This window comes from Dermacentor variabilis, chromosome 5 (genome assembly GCF_050947875.1).
Source record: "Dermacentor variabilis isolate Ectoservices chromosome 5, ASM5094787v1, whole genome shotgun sequence".
Lineage (NCBI taxonomy): Eukaryota > Metazoa > Arthropoda > Arachnida > Ixodida > Ixodidae > Dermacentor > Dermacentor variabilis.
The window spans coordinates 121937647-121953264 of NC_134572.1; the positions used below are offsets into that span (position 1 = coordinate 121937647).

At 47.3% G+C, this 15618-nt stretch overlaps 1 protein-coding gene across 1 annotated transcript; it reads left to right on the forward strand.

The window, feature by feature from the left end:
- The first annotated feature begins 11258 nt into the window (after positions 1 to 11258).
- LOC142583636 (sodium-dependent proline transporter-like) lies at positions 11259 to 14229 on the forward strand. The gene has a single exon (XM_075694129.1). The coding sequence runs from the start codon at positions 11259 to 11261 to the stop codon at positions 14226 to 14228; it is 2970 nt and encodes a 989-aa protein (XP_075550244.1). The 3' UTR covers position 14229.
- Positions 14230 to 15618: the final 1389 nt, after the last annotated feature.

Here is a 15618-nt window from a genome sequence, read left to right on the forward strand (position 1 = left end):
AATCTGTGTTTGTTGCTGTCAGTCCGCCTCTTCATTGCAGAAAGAGAGACAGAAAGAAATGGGGTGGGAAAGTCAAAGCGGTTAACTGGAGGAGATTGTGGCTTGCTAGTCTACACTGGGGGATGGGGAAGTAGAAACAAAAGATGGAAAGAATAGCGCAGAGATAAAGCAAAGACAAAAAAAAAACATATTAAGTGCAAACTAATCCATTCTTCAAGAACAGGTGCATCTTCAAGTGCTGGTGAATGTTGCTACACAATTTTTGTGAAACACACCTAGTTTTCAGCCCACGCGTCTGCACAAACTGGACTCCTATTTTCGACTTCGTCCTCCACCTGGACTGTCCCGACCCAAGGCAACAATACTTTGACGACTGCGGCTTGGTGTCACTTTCATGAAATCGTTTGCTTCGTATGATGCTTTTCGCATAAATAGGGAACATAGTGCGGCGTGCGACCACTTCGATAGCGAGCTAACCACTGACTACGTTCTTTGTCGTTGTCTCTATGGCATTGCGCACATAGGAAGTCACGCGCAACTGCGCTGGCCCGTCTTGACGACTGCTGCTTTCGGAAAAGATAATCCTGGAACGCCGGCCTAAAGAGTTGCCAAACCACATGTCGGTAAAAACAGCCTTAAAGTTCTTGCATTGGAGTAGCCTATTAGAGATAATGTAGTTGTCACGGACGTTCGTCATTCTGGGCTTCAACATCGCCGTAGGACAAAGAAAAATTACGGCAGAACTCATCTGACGATAAATGTCGTCGACAATGCAATTAACCTTCGAACAATGTAGCGAAAACCGTATTCCTGATGGCCCATTTATTCAGCATATGTACTGGCCATTCTGAGACCATCGTTCTTTCGCCTAAATGCGGCACACTTCGATATAGTCTAGCTTTGTTATGGCACTAACTTCCCAAAAGTCGGCAACAAGCATGGCGGCATGAATGCGGCTCTATGACTGTGGGCTTGGCAGCACTGGAGAGACAAGAATGTCGAATCCTGTCTTGCTGTTTGCCCAGGTGCTGATGCTGCTTCGTTCGGCTACAGGACAGGTCGATAACAATTTTACTCCGGCGGAACATGCTTCTCGGTGTTTGGACGTGCGTAAGCTTCATGAAATCTACGGAACAAGGGAACGGTCAATTGTCACCGAAGGTGCATGGACAGCGAAGACCCTAGGATCGTCAACATCAACCCAAGTGGCGGTTTCTTCGAGCCAGGAAGTCATCTGTGACGTTGGTGGGCTTGGCAGCACCGGAGAGACAAGAACGTTAAGCCCTGTCTTGCTCTTTGCACAGATGCTGCTGCTTTGTTTGGCTACAGGACAGGCCGATAACGATTTTACTCCGTTGGAACATGCTGCTCGGTGTCTGGACGTGCGCAAGGTTCATGAAATCTACGGAACTACGGAACGGGCAATTGTCGCCGAAGGTGCATGGACAGCGAATGCCCTGGGATCATCGACATCAACCCATGGGGCGGTTTCTTGGAGCCAGGATGCCATCGGTGCCGTCAGTGGGCGTGGCAGCACCGGAGAGATACGAATCTTAAACCCTGCCTTGCTATTTTCACACGGTGGTGCGAAACATTAGTGTGACTCTATTCGAGATGAGTGTCGTTGTCTTGTAGTGCTGACGAGCCCACATGCAATCACTGTACTTGTTGCCAACTGTTTGGAGGTCATTGTATAGTTACTAGCGTGTAGTCGGAACGTGCAAACAAACTCTGGCCCACGAACGCAGGAACTTCTTTTACAGCTGATAGAAGGGCAAAGGGAAATGAATGCAGAAATAACGGAAATGAAACAAAAATTCTTAGTGCCGAAGTGGCTTTGTCCCAGATACCTGCACTGCTAGAAAGGGTAGAAGTGACTGAAATAGAACTGTTCACTTTGCGATCCACTGTGGCGAAACTGATAAAAAAGGTTGACCAAATAGAGAATCACAGCAGAAGTAATGACATTGTAATCGGAGCAATTCCAGATGCGAAGAATGAGACGGAGCAAACTTTGAAGCAGGAGGTTGTAGTGGGAGTTCTGCAAGGGAAAGTGAATCTATCAGTTACAAGTGTCGAACGTATACATCGAATAGGAAAACCTTCTTCAAACGGAGCAAGACCCGCCATTCTGCGCCTGGCGAGCCTCACACAAAAAGAGGACGTACTATGCAATCGCAATAAGCTCAGGGGCACGAATATTTTCTTCAATGAGGACTTCTCGCATGATGTAAGAGGAAAAGGCAATGCCCGTGGAAAAGCACATTGAGAAACAGAAAAAGAAAAGAGAAGGTCGCACTTGTGTATCATAAAATTAAGGTAAACGAAGTGATGTACGCATGGGAGGAAGCCACAAACCAACGCTATCGGGTGACTGACAGCCCGTCTAATACAGATGGAAGAACCACTGCTTCCATAAATGACTGACATGCGCGTCCGGGGAATCTTCGGCTAAGGAACGTCAATGCCCGTAGCCTTGTTAATAAGGCAGTAGGCCCGGGGCACGTTTTATTTGAGCATCACCCAGATATAGTAATTGTAACAGAAACGTGGCTTCATGAGGGTGTCTGGGATTGTGAAATATACCCTCCGGGAAATTACGTTATCAGAAGTGACCGCAGTAGCCGGGGTGGGGGCGTTGCCATCTCTCTGTAATGCAGCCTTAAATACGCGGTCCTTTGCAAACCATCCTATATTGAAGCAATATGCTGCAAAATCCTTGGACGCCCCGACTTGATCGTGGAAGCGCATATCGCGCTCCGGGAAGTACTGCCGCCAGTACTGATGCACTGAATAAGAAACAACATGAATTACGCGTTCAGAACAAAAACGTTATCATAGCGGGGGATTTCTATGTTCCAGACGTTTAATGGGGCGAAATGGAAACGGGTATGCGAGACCGTGACGCAGGCTCAGCAATTATAGATATGTACTTTTCACATGGATTTACACAAGTAGTGGGTGACTTTACTAGGGTCTGCGGTAATAGCAAATCTGTTCTTGACCTCTTCATATTAAGTCATAGCATTGTATCGAGATACTATAGACTTGATATAGACTTGATTCTGCCCGGGATCTCCGATCACTCGATTCTAAGATTGTCTTTAAATATAAGTTCCTTTTCAAGGGTTCCTAGACTTGTCTCATATAACAGACAGTTTAATGAAGCTGGTGATACTTCAGTAACAGATGAACTAGCCTTCTGTTTTGAGAAGTCTGAAAAATTAAGTCAAGATGAATCTGCGCATATCGATGAGTTGTGGTTAAACTTTAAGAGAATGGTTCACAAATATGTAAGCCGCTATGTTCGTCTCAAATGTAAAACAAAACGAATGCATAGCCTATGGATTACGAGAGAGATCATACAACTGCACAGAAAACTGGCAAGGTGTAGGGCACTTTATAAACGTACACATGATTCAGGTCTTCATGATGACATGTCAAACTTAAGTAGACAGCTTAAGTTAATGATGAAGGAATGCAGGGACAAGTACTTTGGTGTCACTATGGATACTTTTCGACGCAAATCACCCCAAAAGTTTTGGAGGGACCTAGCTCCAACTAAGAAGGCAGTCACTAAAGCACAGAACAGTTACTTATTGAGGACAAAGGTCATATAGCGCACGCCTTCAATAACTTTTTTTACTTGCGTCTTCACCATTGATGATGGAAAGCAGTCAAAATTAGAGGTACGCCAACAGCTACCAGTTGCAGAGGAACTGCGGGTAACGTATGAAGTAGTATTGAACTTGCTGCTGAACCTAAATACTAAGAAATCGGCAGGTCCTGAGGAGATACCAAATTTGTTTTTAGGTACGTATGCTGAATGGACTGCGAAGTACCTCTTGATTATCTTCACGAAGCCACTATGGTCAGGTACACTTACTGAAGAATGGAAAAGGAGTAAAGTTATACACGTATTTAAAGACGGGGACGCCTCGTGTACTGCCAATTACATGCCCATAGCGCTAACGTCAGGCTGTTGTAAAGTGTTAGACCATATTAGACCAAATCAGGCATGCCTCAAGGTTCAGTTCTTGGGCCTGTGTTGTTCATGGTATACATTAACGACCTAATCGAAGAATAGGCCAGAGTTACAGCGAGGTTATTCGCAGATGACTGTGTCATATATACACAAGTGAAATCTATTAGTTACCAGTTACTATTAAATAACTTGGGAAAAGTGCACGAATGGTGCGAAAAATGACAGATGTCTCTTAACCCAGCAAAGATTGTATGACCATCACACACAAACATGACCCTCTGTCATTCACATACACTCCACAAGGTGAACCACGTCATCGCGTAACCGAGTACAAATATCTCGAAATTTTATTAGCATCTCACCTTATTTGGACACCACACAATAAAAAAGTAGTAGGGAAAGCCAACCAGATAGTAGATTGTATTCGACGTGTCCTTAAACTCGCGTCTTCTGCCACGAAACTGACTGCTTATAAGGTGTTAGTGCGCCAATATTAGAATATGCGTGTGAAGCGTGGGGTCCGTATTTGAAAGATTCACTGTCAAAACTGGAGCAAGCTCAAAGGCGTACGTTGCGGTTTATTTATTCCCGATGCTGTCGGCAAGACGCCGTAACACAACTTTACGCGAGGGCAAACCTGCCCCTACTTAATATCAGGAGGAAGGAAAAATTACAGAGCTGCTACTCGTTGATAAGTCTCGCTACATAAATGAATTCAAGACCCACACAGTGCGAAATAAACATAGTAGACACGTTAAATTAAATCGATTTCACAAGCATTTGCTACAAATACCCATTCTTCCTTTCGACAGCACGTGAATGGAATCGTCTCCCTGCAAACATTGTAAACGCAGGGACCGGTGAGCAGTTTTCCGCACTTGTGTCCGAATATTTTCAACAATAGGGCATATATCGCTGTATCAGTGTATTTTATTGTTCTGTTCACTCATTGCTGTATGTTGATGTATTGTTACCACTCCTGTCGTGGTCCTGATGTGGGCCGACAGTATCTGTAAATAAAAAGAATGACGCACTAAGGACAATGAAATGACGACCATGGAATGACAAAGTCGGTTTACCAACGACGGCATGATGACATTGTGATGATAATTTTTTGAACGATGATGACGGTATAATGACGAAAGCGTGACGATGACATTAGAACACGATAATGACAATTATATGACGACGGCCGTATGAAAAAACCGGTTACGAAGCTACAATGAAGACGATGGCGAGAATACGGCAACAGGACATTGACAGTATGACAAAGTATGCATGATAGCAATTATCTGACGAAGATGTTATGACAACGACTGAATAATCACGATTGAATGATGACAGCATGATTACGATAGCATGACAAACAAGGAACGACGTCGAAGACTAGGCAAATGCGGCGTTACGAAGACGCGGCATGACGGTAATGGGATAACGACGACTGTGTGACGACGACGGCTTGACGAGATTTTGGTGCCGAAGTAAGAGGGGCAATCATGAAGCGACCACGGCAGTACCGCCACGTGGCAGGAATGGCAACGAATGGATAACGAGGACTGTACAACGACGATGGCATGACAGCAATATGAGGACAAGGGATGGCGATGAGAGAATGATTACAATGACGGGACAACGACTGCACTGTGAAGCTTGAATGACGACGATGGCGATGGACGAGAGTCGGATGACTAAGCAGGAGTAACGAGCACGGCATGACGATGGTGGCATGCCGACTACGATATGACAGTAGATTCCTTATTGTGAATCTCTGGCGATGACGAGATCACAACGGTGGCATAATCACGATTGAATGATGAGGGAAGCATAAGCATGACGAAGAACGATGGATGTCTATGGAACATACACAGTATAACGACGATGGCATCACGTTACTGTAGTGATGACGACGGTAAAAGGATAGCGGGACGATGACAACATGAGAACAATGACGCGAAGATTGTGTAACGACGATGACATGATGAAAACAGCATGACGAGGGTTGGACGACGAAGTTGAAATGGCAATGGAGCGGCCATGACGGCATCACCACGGCGTTGTAACGACGAATGTACGACGATGGTATGACGGCGGTGGCGCGATGATGATGGAGCGAGGAGATTCGAATTACAAAGCTGGAATGACCACACTACACCGAACAAGGCGTCATCGCGACCACGAGCATATACCTAGTGACCACATGTATAAACAACTTTGGCCAATGGGTAATGATGACGGCCTGATGAGAGATGACGGAGCTACAATGACAAAAATGGAATGACCACTGTTGCATCGATACCAAAAACACATACCTAGCAGGCCAAACAGGCAAAAAACTCGAGTCGTTGCGTCGGCGTGAGAGATAGATATATCTATGAAGTATTACAATGTTATACAGAAAAGGAGTAGCCTCCATCTAAAACAAGGTAAAGTCGCAACTTACATAAAATCACAACTTTTACGCTACCTATACCTGGCGAACTTTCTGTGGCAGCACGATCAAGGCTATACGGAGTCAAAGTGTAGTTGTTCTATTTCGCCCCAACATGTAGTCCCCTAATGCAAACATCTTCAGATTTTCAGGGTAAATGAAAATTTAGCAGGGACTCTATGTTTTAAGAAATTTTTTTAATAATTGTTCTGTAAAAATGTTACGGAGTGCAAAGAATTCCGTCTCACGCTCTTCTGGTTTTGTGGTTTTCCGACGTCCACAGCCCTCTTCCATCACCTTGAAACATAGATGGCGTCCCCGGTTGCAGCTCATCGACGTCGCCTATGGTGGTACGTCCGCCGCGTCTCGTCAGTCCACCAGCTTTGCAGCGATACCGAGAGTTCTCAAATAAAAAGTGTTCGTACTGGACAAGTAACAGGTGCGCAACGTTTACGCGCAAGTAAAGAACAGCGAGCAGTCGCTCTCTGTGAGAGCCGCATGTCGGAAGGTCCGCGAGCGCACTGGTTTTGCCGAACGTAGTGTCTGCTGGATTAAGCTGGACGTAAATAGTGGCACCCTGGAGTTACCCAAGTGCAAGCGCCTGTTTCTCCCAGACGTAAATGCCCGTGTGAAAACCGGGAGGACAAGTCTGCAACTTCATGTCAGCTTCTCTCACGCAGGCCTATAAAAAAAAAGTGCATCACTACTTTCTGCGACATGAAATACTGAGAGCTCCAAAACTCACTCAACATATGGCCAGGGACAGTGACACAAACATGCCTAAAATGAGAAACGATTCAAAGGCTGCCTAATGGTATGGGTCAAATTGTGCGCTCTCTGCGAGAAAGAAGGTCATCATGTGGCGATGGCAGTAGCTGCGTACTATCCGGGACCTTCGAACTGAAGAACGGTACGTGTGAGGGGCTGTCCATTTGATGCGTTTTGTAGCGTGTAGATGATTACGTACCGTTTTTTATTCCCCGAGCAACCTATCCAAAGAAAACATAGTTAATCGAGACGTGGAATCGCACTGAACGCGTCGTCACTCCCAGCCCAATACTTTTCAGTGAGGACACTGTGGCGTAAAGCCTTTCGGTGCTCGCAATATAAGGAAACACAAGCGTTCTTACTTGCCAGTTCTGCGCATGCATTACTTCAGCGGAACATCCGTTTAAGTGTATATTACAAACGCCGCTGCCTTTGCAGCTGCACGCCGTGCATCATCGCATTTCCGTGGTAGCTGTGCCGCTAAGGGTGCTCACCTGGCCAGCGCTCTTATGGTGCATTAAACGATATGCAATGGCTGTTGAGTAAACGAAGAAGCGGGCCCTGCGCGTTGTTTGATCATATTAGCTGAACAGTGCCAATTTTGTCATTGTTTCTGCTGTCTTGCGAAATTGCAGTATTTGTATCTGATGGCATGCTTTAATTAGTGTTTCTTGTTTGTGTGCTCTTGCAGACCGTTCTGCCACTTTGATTAAACTTGAGTCATTGCCGGCCTCACAAATGCGGAAGTATTGGAGGACCTGAGCGTCACCACACAAAGGACGATTGTTTTCGGCAAGTTTTGACTACAGCGCTTTGCGCACCGAGCGACGAAGGTAGCAGGCTTATCCTTTTGCACGCCGGTAGCGAGGATGGCTTCTTAAATGCGGCATGCCTCCTTTACAGAGCAGCGAAAGGAACTGGTGAGTACCACAAGGAAATGGATGGTTCACTGAACCGCTTTTGCTTCACATCAAACAGGGCAGTGTAAAATTAATGGGCAATGCCCCTTACCATGGCGTTCGCTTTGAGAAAGCTAGAACGTCGGTAACACGAAAGAGTGAAATTCAGACTGAGCTCACGCTGAACAACATTGCATTTTCCCAGGACCAATTAAAGACAAACTTATTGGAGAGTGACTCAACAGAAAGAAGATGTTTTCCGCCTATCGCATCGACGTTTTCAGTAAGGCTGTCGGTCACGACGTCGTGAGGCGTCCTCCATATCATTACCAGTTCAAATCTATCGAATTGATATGGAGCCAGGGGAGATGTAACGTCACTGCTAACAATATTACATTCATCTTTGCCGGCATCGAAAAATTGTTGCATGAAAGCACCAATCCAGTGACGGTACTCAAGTGGCTTTGGGCGTGTGCTCATGTTCAGAAAATTGAAGATTTTGGCAGCGTGACGGCCTCATTGACGCAAACCTCGATCAGCTTCTTATTTCACTTGGATCGGATGCGATCAGTGAGAGTGATGAGAATGGAAGTCACGTGAGCGCAGCGCAAGAGTTCACGTGAATGTGAAAATGGTCGCAGAAGCCACCGCAACAACGTGTTGTGTATTTGTGCATATTTCACGCGCTTTTACTAATTCCGCGGCATCATAATCGTTTAACTCTGAAGTCTCACGTGTTCAAGAAACAATATCATATGGCGCAGTGTAGTTATGAATTCAGAATTTTAGAATGGCCTGTGTTACTTAACGTCCACCTTAATATAAGTGCATTCGTGCTTCTCCATTTTGCATACAGCGAAATGTGCTGAAATCCTTTGCCTTGGAAGGAAAATTTGTTTCCGTACAGGGGTTTACTAGAGTCCTTTGCAACGAAACCAAATATGGCATGTCGTTGCGCTCCATTTGGAACAGAGCCTATATTATATAGCTGTGCCAGGCTCTGCGCCACGCTCGTGCCACGCTCTTGCATTCCGTTTCCGAGAGAGAGCTCCATGTCCTCTCCCGCCTGCCTGGACGGAATGGCAGCGGGTCATAAGGAACTGTCACTCGGCCGTCATCCTGCCCCGGAAAGGTCAAAGTGCTTCCCCCCTTGGGACGACTTTTTGGTGGAGTTTGGGCCCTGCTTGCGTGCGATCTGGGAACGCGCGCGCAATATGGGGCCTGAGAGGCCACTTTGGGGCGTAGGAAGATGTGTGCTTGTTCCTCTCTGCCGGCCGACGGTTTCTTCGGCTCGAAGGGGTCCCAACCTCGGCGGGTGCCCTCTTCCGTCGACTCAACGTCCTGAGGCAGTGCCTTCCGATCGTGCCCCGTCTGTTCTTCTGTTCTAGTTTCTTCTGCTGCGTGGTGCGCGATGGCAGGCCCTGGGAGAAAGGTAGGCAGCCTCTTTCTGCTGGATACTTGGTTCTTTGTTTTCTATGTCGCGGTGCCCCGTTATCGGTAACCGGCGTCCATTTGGCCATGGACTGTGTAGAAATTAGATGCATTCGGACGTCTGGCTGAAACTTGTGTTTTTATCGAATCGCAGCGTAATAACTGTTATTTGCTCCTTCTGGAGAGCTTCGTCTAGTCTCTCCTGCTGCGCGCGCTGTCCAGCCTACCCCGTAGCTGGTACCGGCGGGGCTAACGCGCGCGCAGCGGTAAGTCCGCACGCGGAGCGGGACGGAGCAGGAGCGGACGCAGCGCCCTGTATGCATGGTGGCTGGGAGTGCTCGAACCTGCGGTGGTCGTCCGGCGCACGTGATCAGAGCGTGCACGCCGTGAGCGTAACTGGGACCACTGTATATATATATATATATATATATATATATATATATATATATACAGAAAGCGCATATTCGATGGAGTTATTGAAAAGGGACATGCTTGGTATATTTTGCAGAAGAGCTCGACAACAAATTCAGTGCTGCATCGCCGAATCCCTAAGTTTTACGATTACTTGGAAATTTTACCACTGTTACCAACTATAAATGTTATATACGTTCGCTGATGCTGTACGCTACTTTTACATGGATCATACATATTCACAACAGGCTCACATGGCAACGTTATGGACAACGTGCTATAGCGGAATGCGCTGGTGAAATTGATCAGTCAGAGTACTTTCCTTACTTATTTATTTCCTTAAAGACCCCACATGGGGGTATTACATATGGGGTGGGATTACAACAATAGTTAAAACAATATTGGTTTAGGTGAGAGAATCGACGGCACTTCTTCCGTGAATGCAGATGAACTGGTGATGGCAGCGATGTCGTTAGGAAGGCCGTTCCAGTCTACAACTACACGAGGGAAAAACGAAGATGAAAAAGTGACGGTGCGCGTTTTGGGACTTGCGGCACTTAATGAATCGCCAGTATGACGTGATCTTAGTGCCGGTGGGGAAATGTATGTTGCGATGGCGAGCGGTCTGTAAAAAAAATTCTGAAATAATGATAAGCTGGCGATGCGACGGCGATGCGAACAAGTTGGTAAATTTGTAAAACTTGGTGTAGGTTGCGCCCACGTAGACTTGTGCTTGCTGCGAGAGAAATTTGTCGCCAGATATAGTACCCTAAAGACATGACTATCTAATACCTATAACAAAAATATTGATATTTTTCATATATATTTCAAAATACTAGATTACATGCTCTTACCCCTGAACCGCAGCAAACAACCCTATAACAGTTGTTTTCTTCTCCATTCCTCTACCAGACAACCAAGAATTACATGACCTTCTTCATGGTGGGAGATTGCTGCTAGCCAGGAGGTTAAAGAAATTGAAACCTCCCTGGTTGCTACCCGCCGCAGTGGCTTAGCGGCTATGGTGTTGCGCCGCTAAGCAAGAGATCGCGGGATCAAATCCTTGCATTGGCGGTCTGATTTCGATGGAGGTGAAATGCAGACATCCATGTCCCGTGCATTGGGGGCACGTTGAAAATCCCCTGGTCATCAAAATTAATCAGCAGTCTTTCCCTGCGCCGTGCCTCATAATCAAATAGTTGTTTTGGCACGCAAAACCCCTGAATTCAATTCGATTCAGATTTGCTGCTCTCACCGTAAATAAATTCAGAGACAAAAATAATGGCCGGTTTCTCTAACGATTATCTATTGACCACAAGAGGCACTGGTTGTCCAAATGGCTGCCAAGCGGCTTGGCGAAAGCAGCAGTAGTGGCAGAAGAAGAAGAAGAACCTTGGGCTTCGAGGCGGCCGCAATGAGCACCTCGGATCGCCGCCGCTACCAGAGCCGCACTCAGCAGTTCCTCACGTTCGCCGCCGTCATCGCGAGCAAGAACGGCATGTTCACTCTGCCTCGACTCCTCTTCATACACGGCGGAGCCCCGTTCGCGATCGCCTACACGACGCTTACGGTGAGCGTGGTGATCCCAGTGATGCAACTGGAGAGCGCGCTAGGCCAGTTCATGGGCGCCGGAAACATCGGAATCTTCGACACTGTGCCGGGCATGCGGGGTCTGGGCCACACGATGACCTTCTACTTCACGCTTGGCATGACCATCTTCGTGACAGAGTGCTCCTACTCAACCGTGTTCCTGGCCAGCTTGTTCCGGTCTACTCTCCCGTGGGCTGACTGCAGCCACTACCGGCCATCGGACTCGTGCTACGAGCTGGAAAGAAAAATGGTGCTTTGTAGCAGCGTGCAGGAACACATAGTTCAGCGCTACCAGCACTCGCACGAGACGCAGGGAATGCCGGTGACGAACGGCACCACAACGGTGCTGGTTCCCGAGTCCACCTACAAATTCAACGACTGTGTCAACGGCACGCAGAGCGCTACGCGTCTGTTCTTCGACTCCAGGGTTCTCCGGCTCTCGACAGACGGCCACGACGTGATTCATCCGGAGATAGCCATCACGATGGCGGTTCTCTGGATGCTCGTCTTCGTTGCCACCAGAAATGGCCTGCAAAACGCCGAGTACGCAGTGTACGTTATTGCTTCCTTGACCATCACTACACTGACGCTGATGCTCGTGAATTCTTTGGCACTAAAGTGCAGTGATCGTGGAATGAATATCTTAGTCAGAGCACCGCTGTCAGGCGTCATCAGCTACGAACTTTGGCGGGACGCGCTGAAGGTGGCAATAAGCAACATCGGCATCTTCAGTGGGGGTTTCCTGAGCACTGCGCGCTTCAATATATTCAAGACCAAGATAGGAACATTTTCTACCGTCGTAGCTCTAATGCAACTGATATCTTCGCTACTCTACGGACTCCTCTTCTACGCGCACGTTGGTTTTCTGTCTTCTGTTAGGGACACGGACATCGAGCGCATCTTGCAGAGTGCCGATATTGAACACGTGATAATGCCTGAGACCCTCACAATTCTGGATACGACGCGGTTTTGGTGCACAGTGTACTTCACCTGGTTGTTAGCCAATGCCCTGGGGTACATGATGATAGGTCCTGAAGTTGTCCTTGAAGCGGTCGTGTTTGAATTTCCAGGATTTGCAAAGTTTCGGAACGAGCTCCGCCTAGCTGCCTGCTTGTGCTTCTACGTTCTCGGACTTTGTCTCACCACCACCTCTGGACCATACATAATCAAGCTGCTCGTGCCTAACATTGAGGTCATTGCGGCGCTGTCTCTTTTGTTAGAAATGCTGGTCATTGTTCGAATTTACGGTATTCACCGCGTCATGGTGGACTATCACACAATGACGGGTAACTACCCGAACCTAATGACGCGATTATCTTGGACTTTCGGAGTGCCTCTTCAACTAACGATGCTGCTGGCGATCGAGGTAATGGAGCCGTCTCCAGAAGGGTACAGGGGCGTTCGCTTTAGTTACTCCGCGAAGCTCTTCGGAATCTGGATCATCATTGTCGCAGTCAGTTTCATCCCTACGTACCTCTTCGCCCTTCTCACGGTCCACCCGTGGGAGAAGATCATGGCGCCAGCAATGACATGGTTGCCCGATGACAAGGTGGCCAGTCACGAGTACCGAGCTCTGCTGCGAGAATGTGGCGACGCGTCGAGAAGGGGTGCCCTGCCTGACCAGCCGAGTCTAGCCACAAGTGGCCAGGTTAGCGTCGCTGCTGGAACGAGTCGCGGCGACACGGTGACCGTGGCGGAGACGATAGACCCTCGCGAGACGGTGGGCACCACGGAGCGGTCGGTCTCGTTCGCCCCCGACGTGATAACAACGCCCCGTTACAGTGAGAACTTCAACGAGCTCCTCGAGCGGCAGTTCGGACTCCGTTCTTCCAGGGTACCATCCCGAGATGCGACCTCTCAAGCAGGCTTTCTGGATGACACTTCTTCATCCATTCAGATTAAGGTGTCCGGTTACAAGACAAACATTGACACCGTGCCGACATCGGTGTTTGCCAAGGAAGACGTCGAAGAGATTCGAAAGATTATCAACAATGTCGACACCACGCTTCGCACTCTCTCCCCAGAAGACGCCGCCTTTGCGGAGAAAATAGCCCTGGTCAACGGTGAACCTGCAAAGTGTGCTGCTGAATCATCGCTAGAGAGCAAGAGAGAGGCAGACAAAGGCCAGAGTTCGGCGGCTGCTGCGGCGCTTCCGCTCCCTCAGCCAGAAGGCGACGCTAAGCTTGCGAAGGACGCCGTACAGAAAAGCGACAGAAAACAAAGCGCGGTACCGCTTCCACCAGCTGCTCCTCTGCACCAACTGGAATGTGACGTCAAGCCAACAAGCACCACCGGTACAGCAGGCAAAATGAACAGCAGGCAAGGTCTTGTTACAGCCCCTGAATCAGCAACTCTTCTAGCGCAGCCGACAGAAGGTGGCGTAAAAACTCCAGAGGAGCTGGGTGCGCATTCTGGCATCGAAAGTCCGTCACTCAGTGAAAAGCACGCACAGCATTCGATGAGCAAGGAACGGCCCGGGCAGAAGAGAAAGAAGAATAAGCGGACGTCATCTTCACGATTACAAAAGAAGAGGGGCTCAAAACAACTGTCCAAGGCTAAGAAATCCGCCAGCAAGAAGCGCAAGTCATCAGGGTCGGAAAGCGCTGACGTCAATCAGGGCAAAGACAGTGTTGAGTGCAGCCCGAAGGACAGCGCTAAAGGCAGCGCTATGGCAAGCCCTAGTAAGACCGGCTCTAACGCAAGCCCCACGTCATAAATAAAGGCGGCCACAATTAACTGCGGCTCAAATTTTATTGCTCAATTTTCGTCACAACCCATGTGCCATGGAAGTACGTAAATCACCGTGTGCACCGCATGCGTTTGAATACTCGCAGGAGCCTTCTTTATTCTCGTTTGACTACCGTAAGAAGCTACATATAGGTTCAATAATCATTGTACACTCATGTTTCTTTTTCTAATGAAATAAATATTTGCACTAGTTGACGCACAAACGTATTTCTGGATATTTTGTCTGTTTGGAGTGCCAACCACGGGGTGGGCAGAGATTTACACATACGGCGGAACACTGCAATGAAGTTGGCTGTTTTACTTTTATCATTTAGGTTATCTATTCGGCATAAGTTTGATGCACACTGTGCATTGAAATCATCCTCTAGAGAGGCGCAGATTCAGAAGCTCCCGGGTCAATTCGCTAATAAGCTCCGCTGCAATGACAGAAAATGACGAGGGCCACAGTTCACTGTAGAAAATGCCCTAGGGGGTAATATATGAATATTGCAAATAAATAAAACAATGATGTTATGTTCTGACGCTACCTTCGTTTTGGCTTGTTAAAGGTGTTTCGCGTAACGTATACCACTTATATATATATATATATATATATATATATATATATATATATATATATATATATATAAAGTAATGTCTTTCACTCGCAAACATTTCCTTTCCGAGTTCTCATGCTATATTAATAATAATCCTGTGTCTGTAGTTACTTCTTTCAAATACCTAGGCGTAACCCTGACAGCAAACCTTTCCTGAACTACATATATCAACAACATCTGTGGAAATGCCTCCTGATCTTCGGGATATTTACGCCGGAACTTCCGTAAGACGCCGACAAATGTCCGCAAGTTAGCCTATCTTACATTTGTTCGCCCTAAACTTGAATTTGCTCCTTCAATATGGTCCCCTCATTACACTATTTAACCACTATGCTAGAATTAGTTCAGAATAGAGCCGCTCGATTCATTTCGCAAAATTACAACTGGAACGAAAGTATAACGCAAATTAAAAACAATCTATCAATTCCTTCTTTGAATATTCGTCGTGGTGTAGCACTTCTATTGCTGTTTCGCAAGTATGTTCACGGACCGAGGCCATCACTAATCATCACCATCAACCTACACGTGCTCCGCCAACAAGTTACCCAAATAACGTACATGATAAAGCGCATTACAAACCACCGACAAGGACTGAAAGAAAAAGACGTACTCCGAATCGTGCGAGCCCTCATAATTAGCCGATTAACTTACCACCTCCCCTATGATAATCTGACTCAGACTGAGATGCACCAGATGGACACCCTCCTCCGTACGGCAATAAAGGCAGCACTAGGACTACCCCAACATGTGTCTACGCGGCTC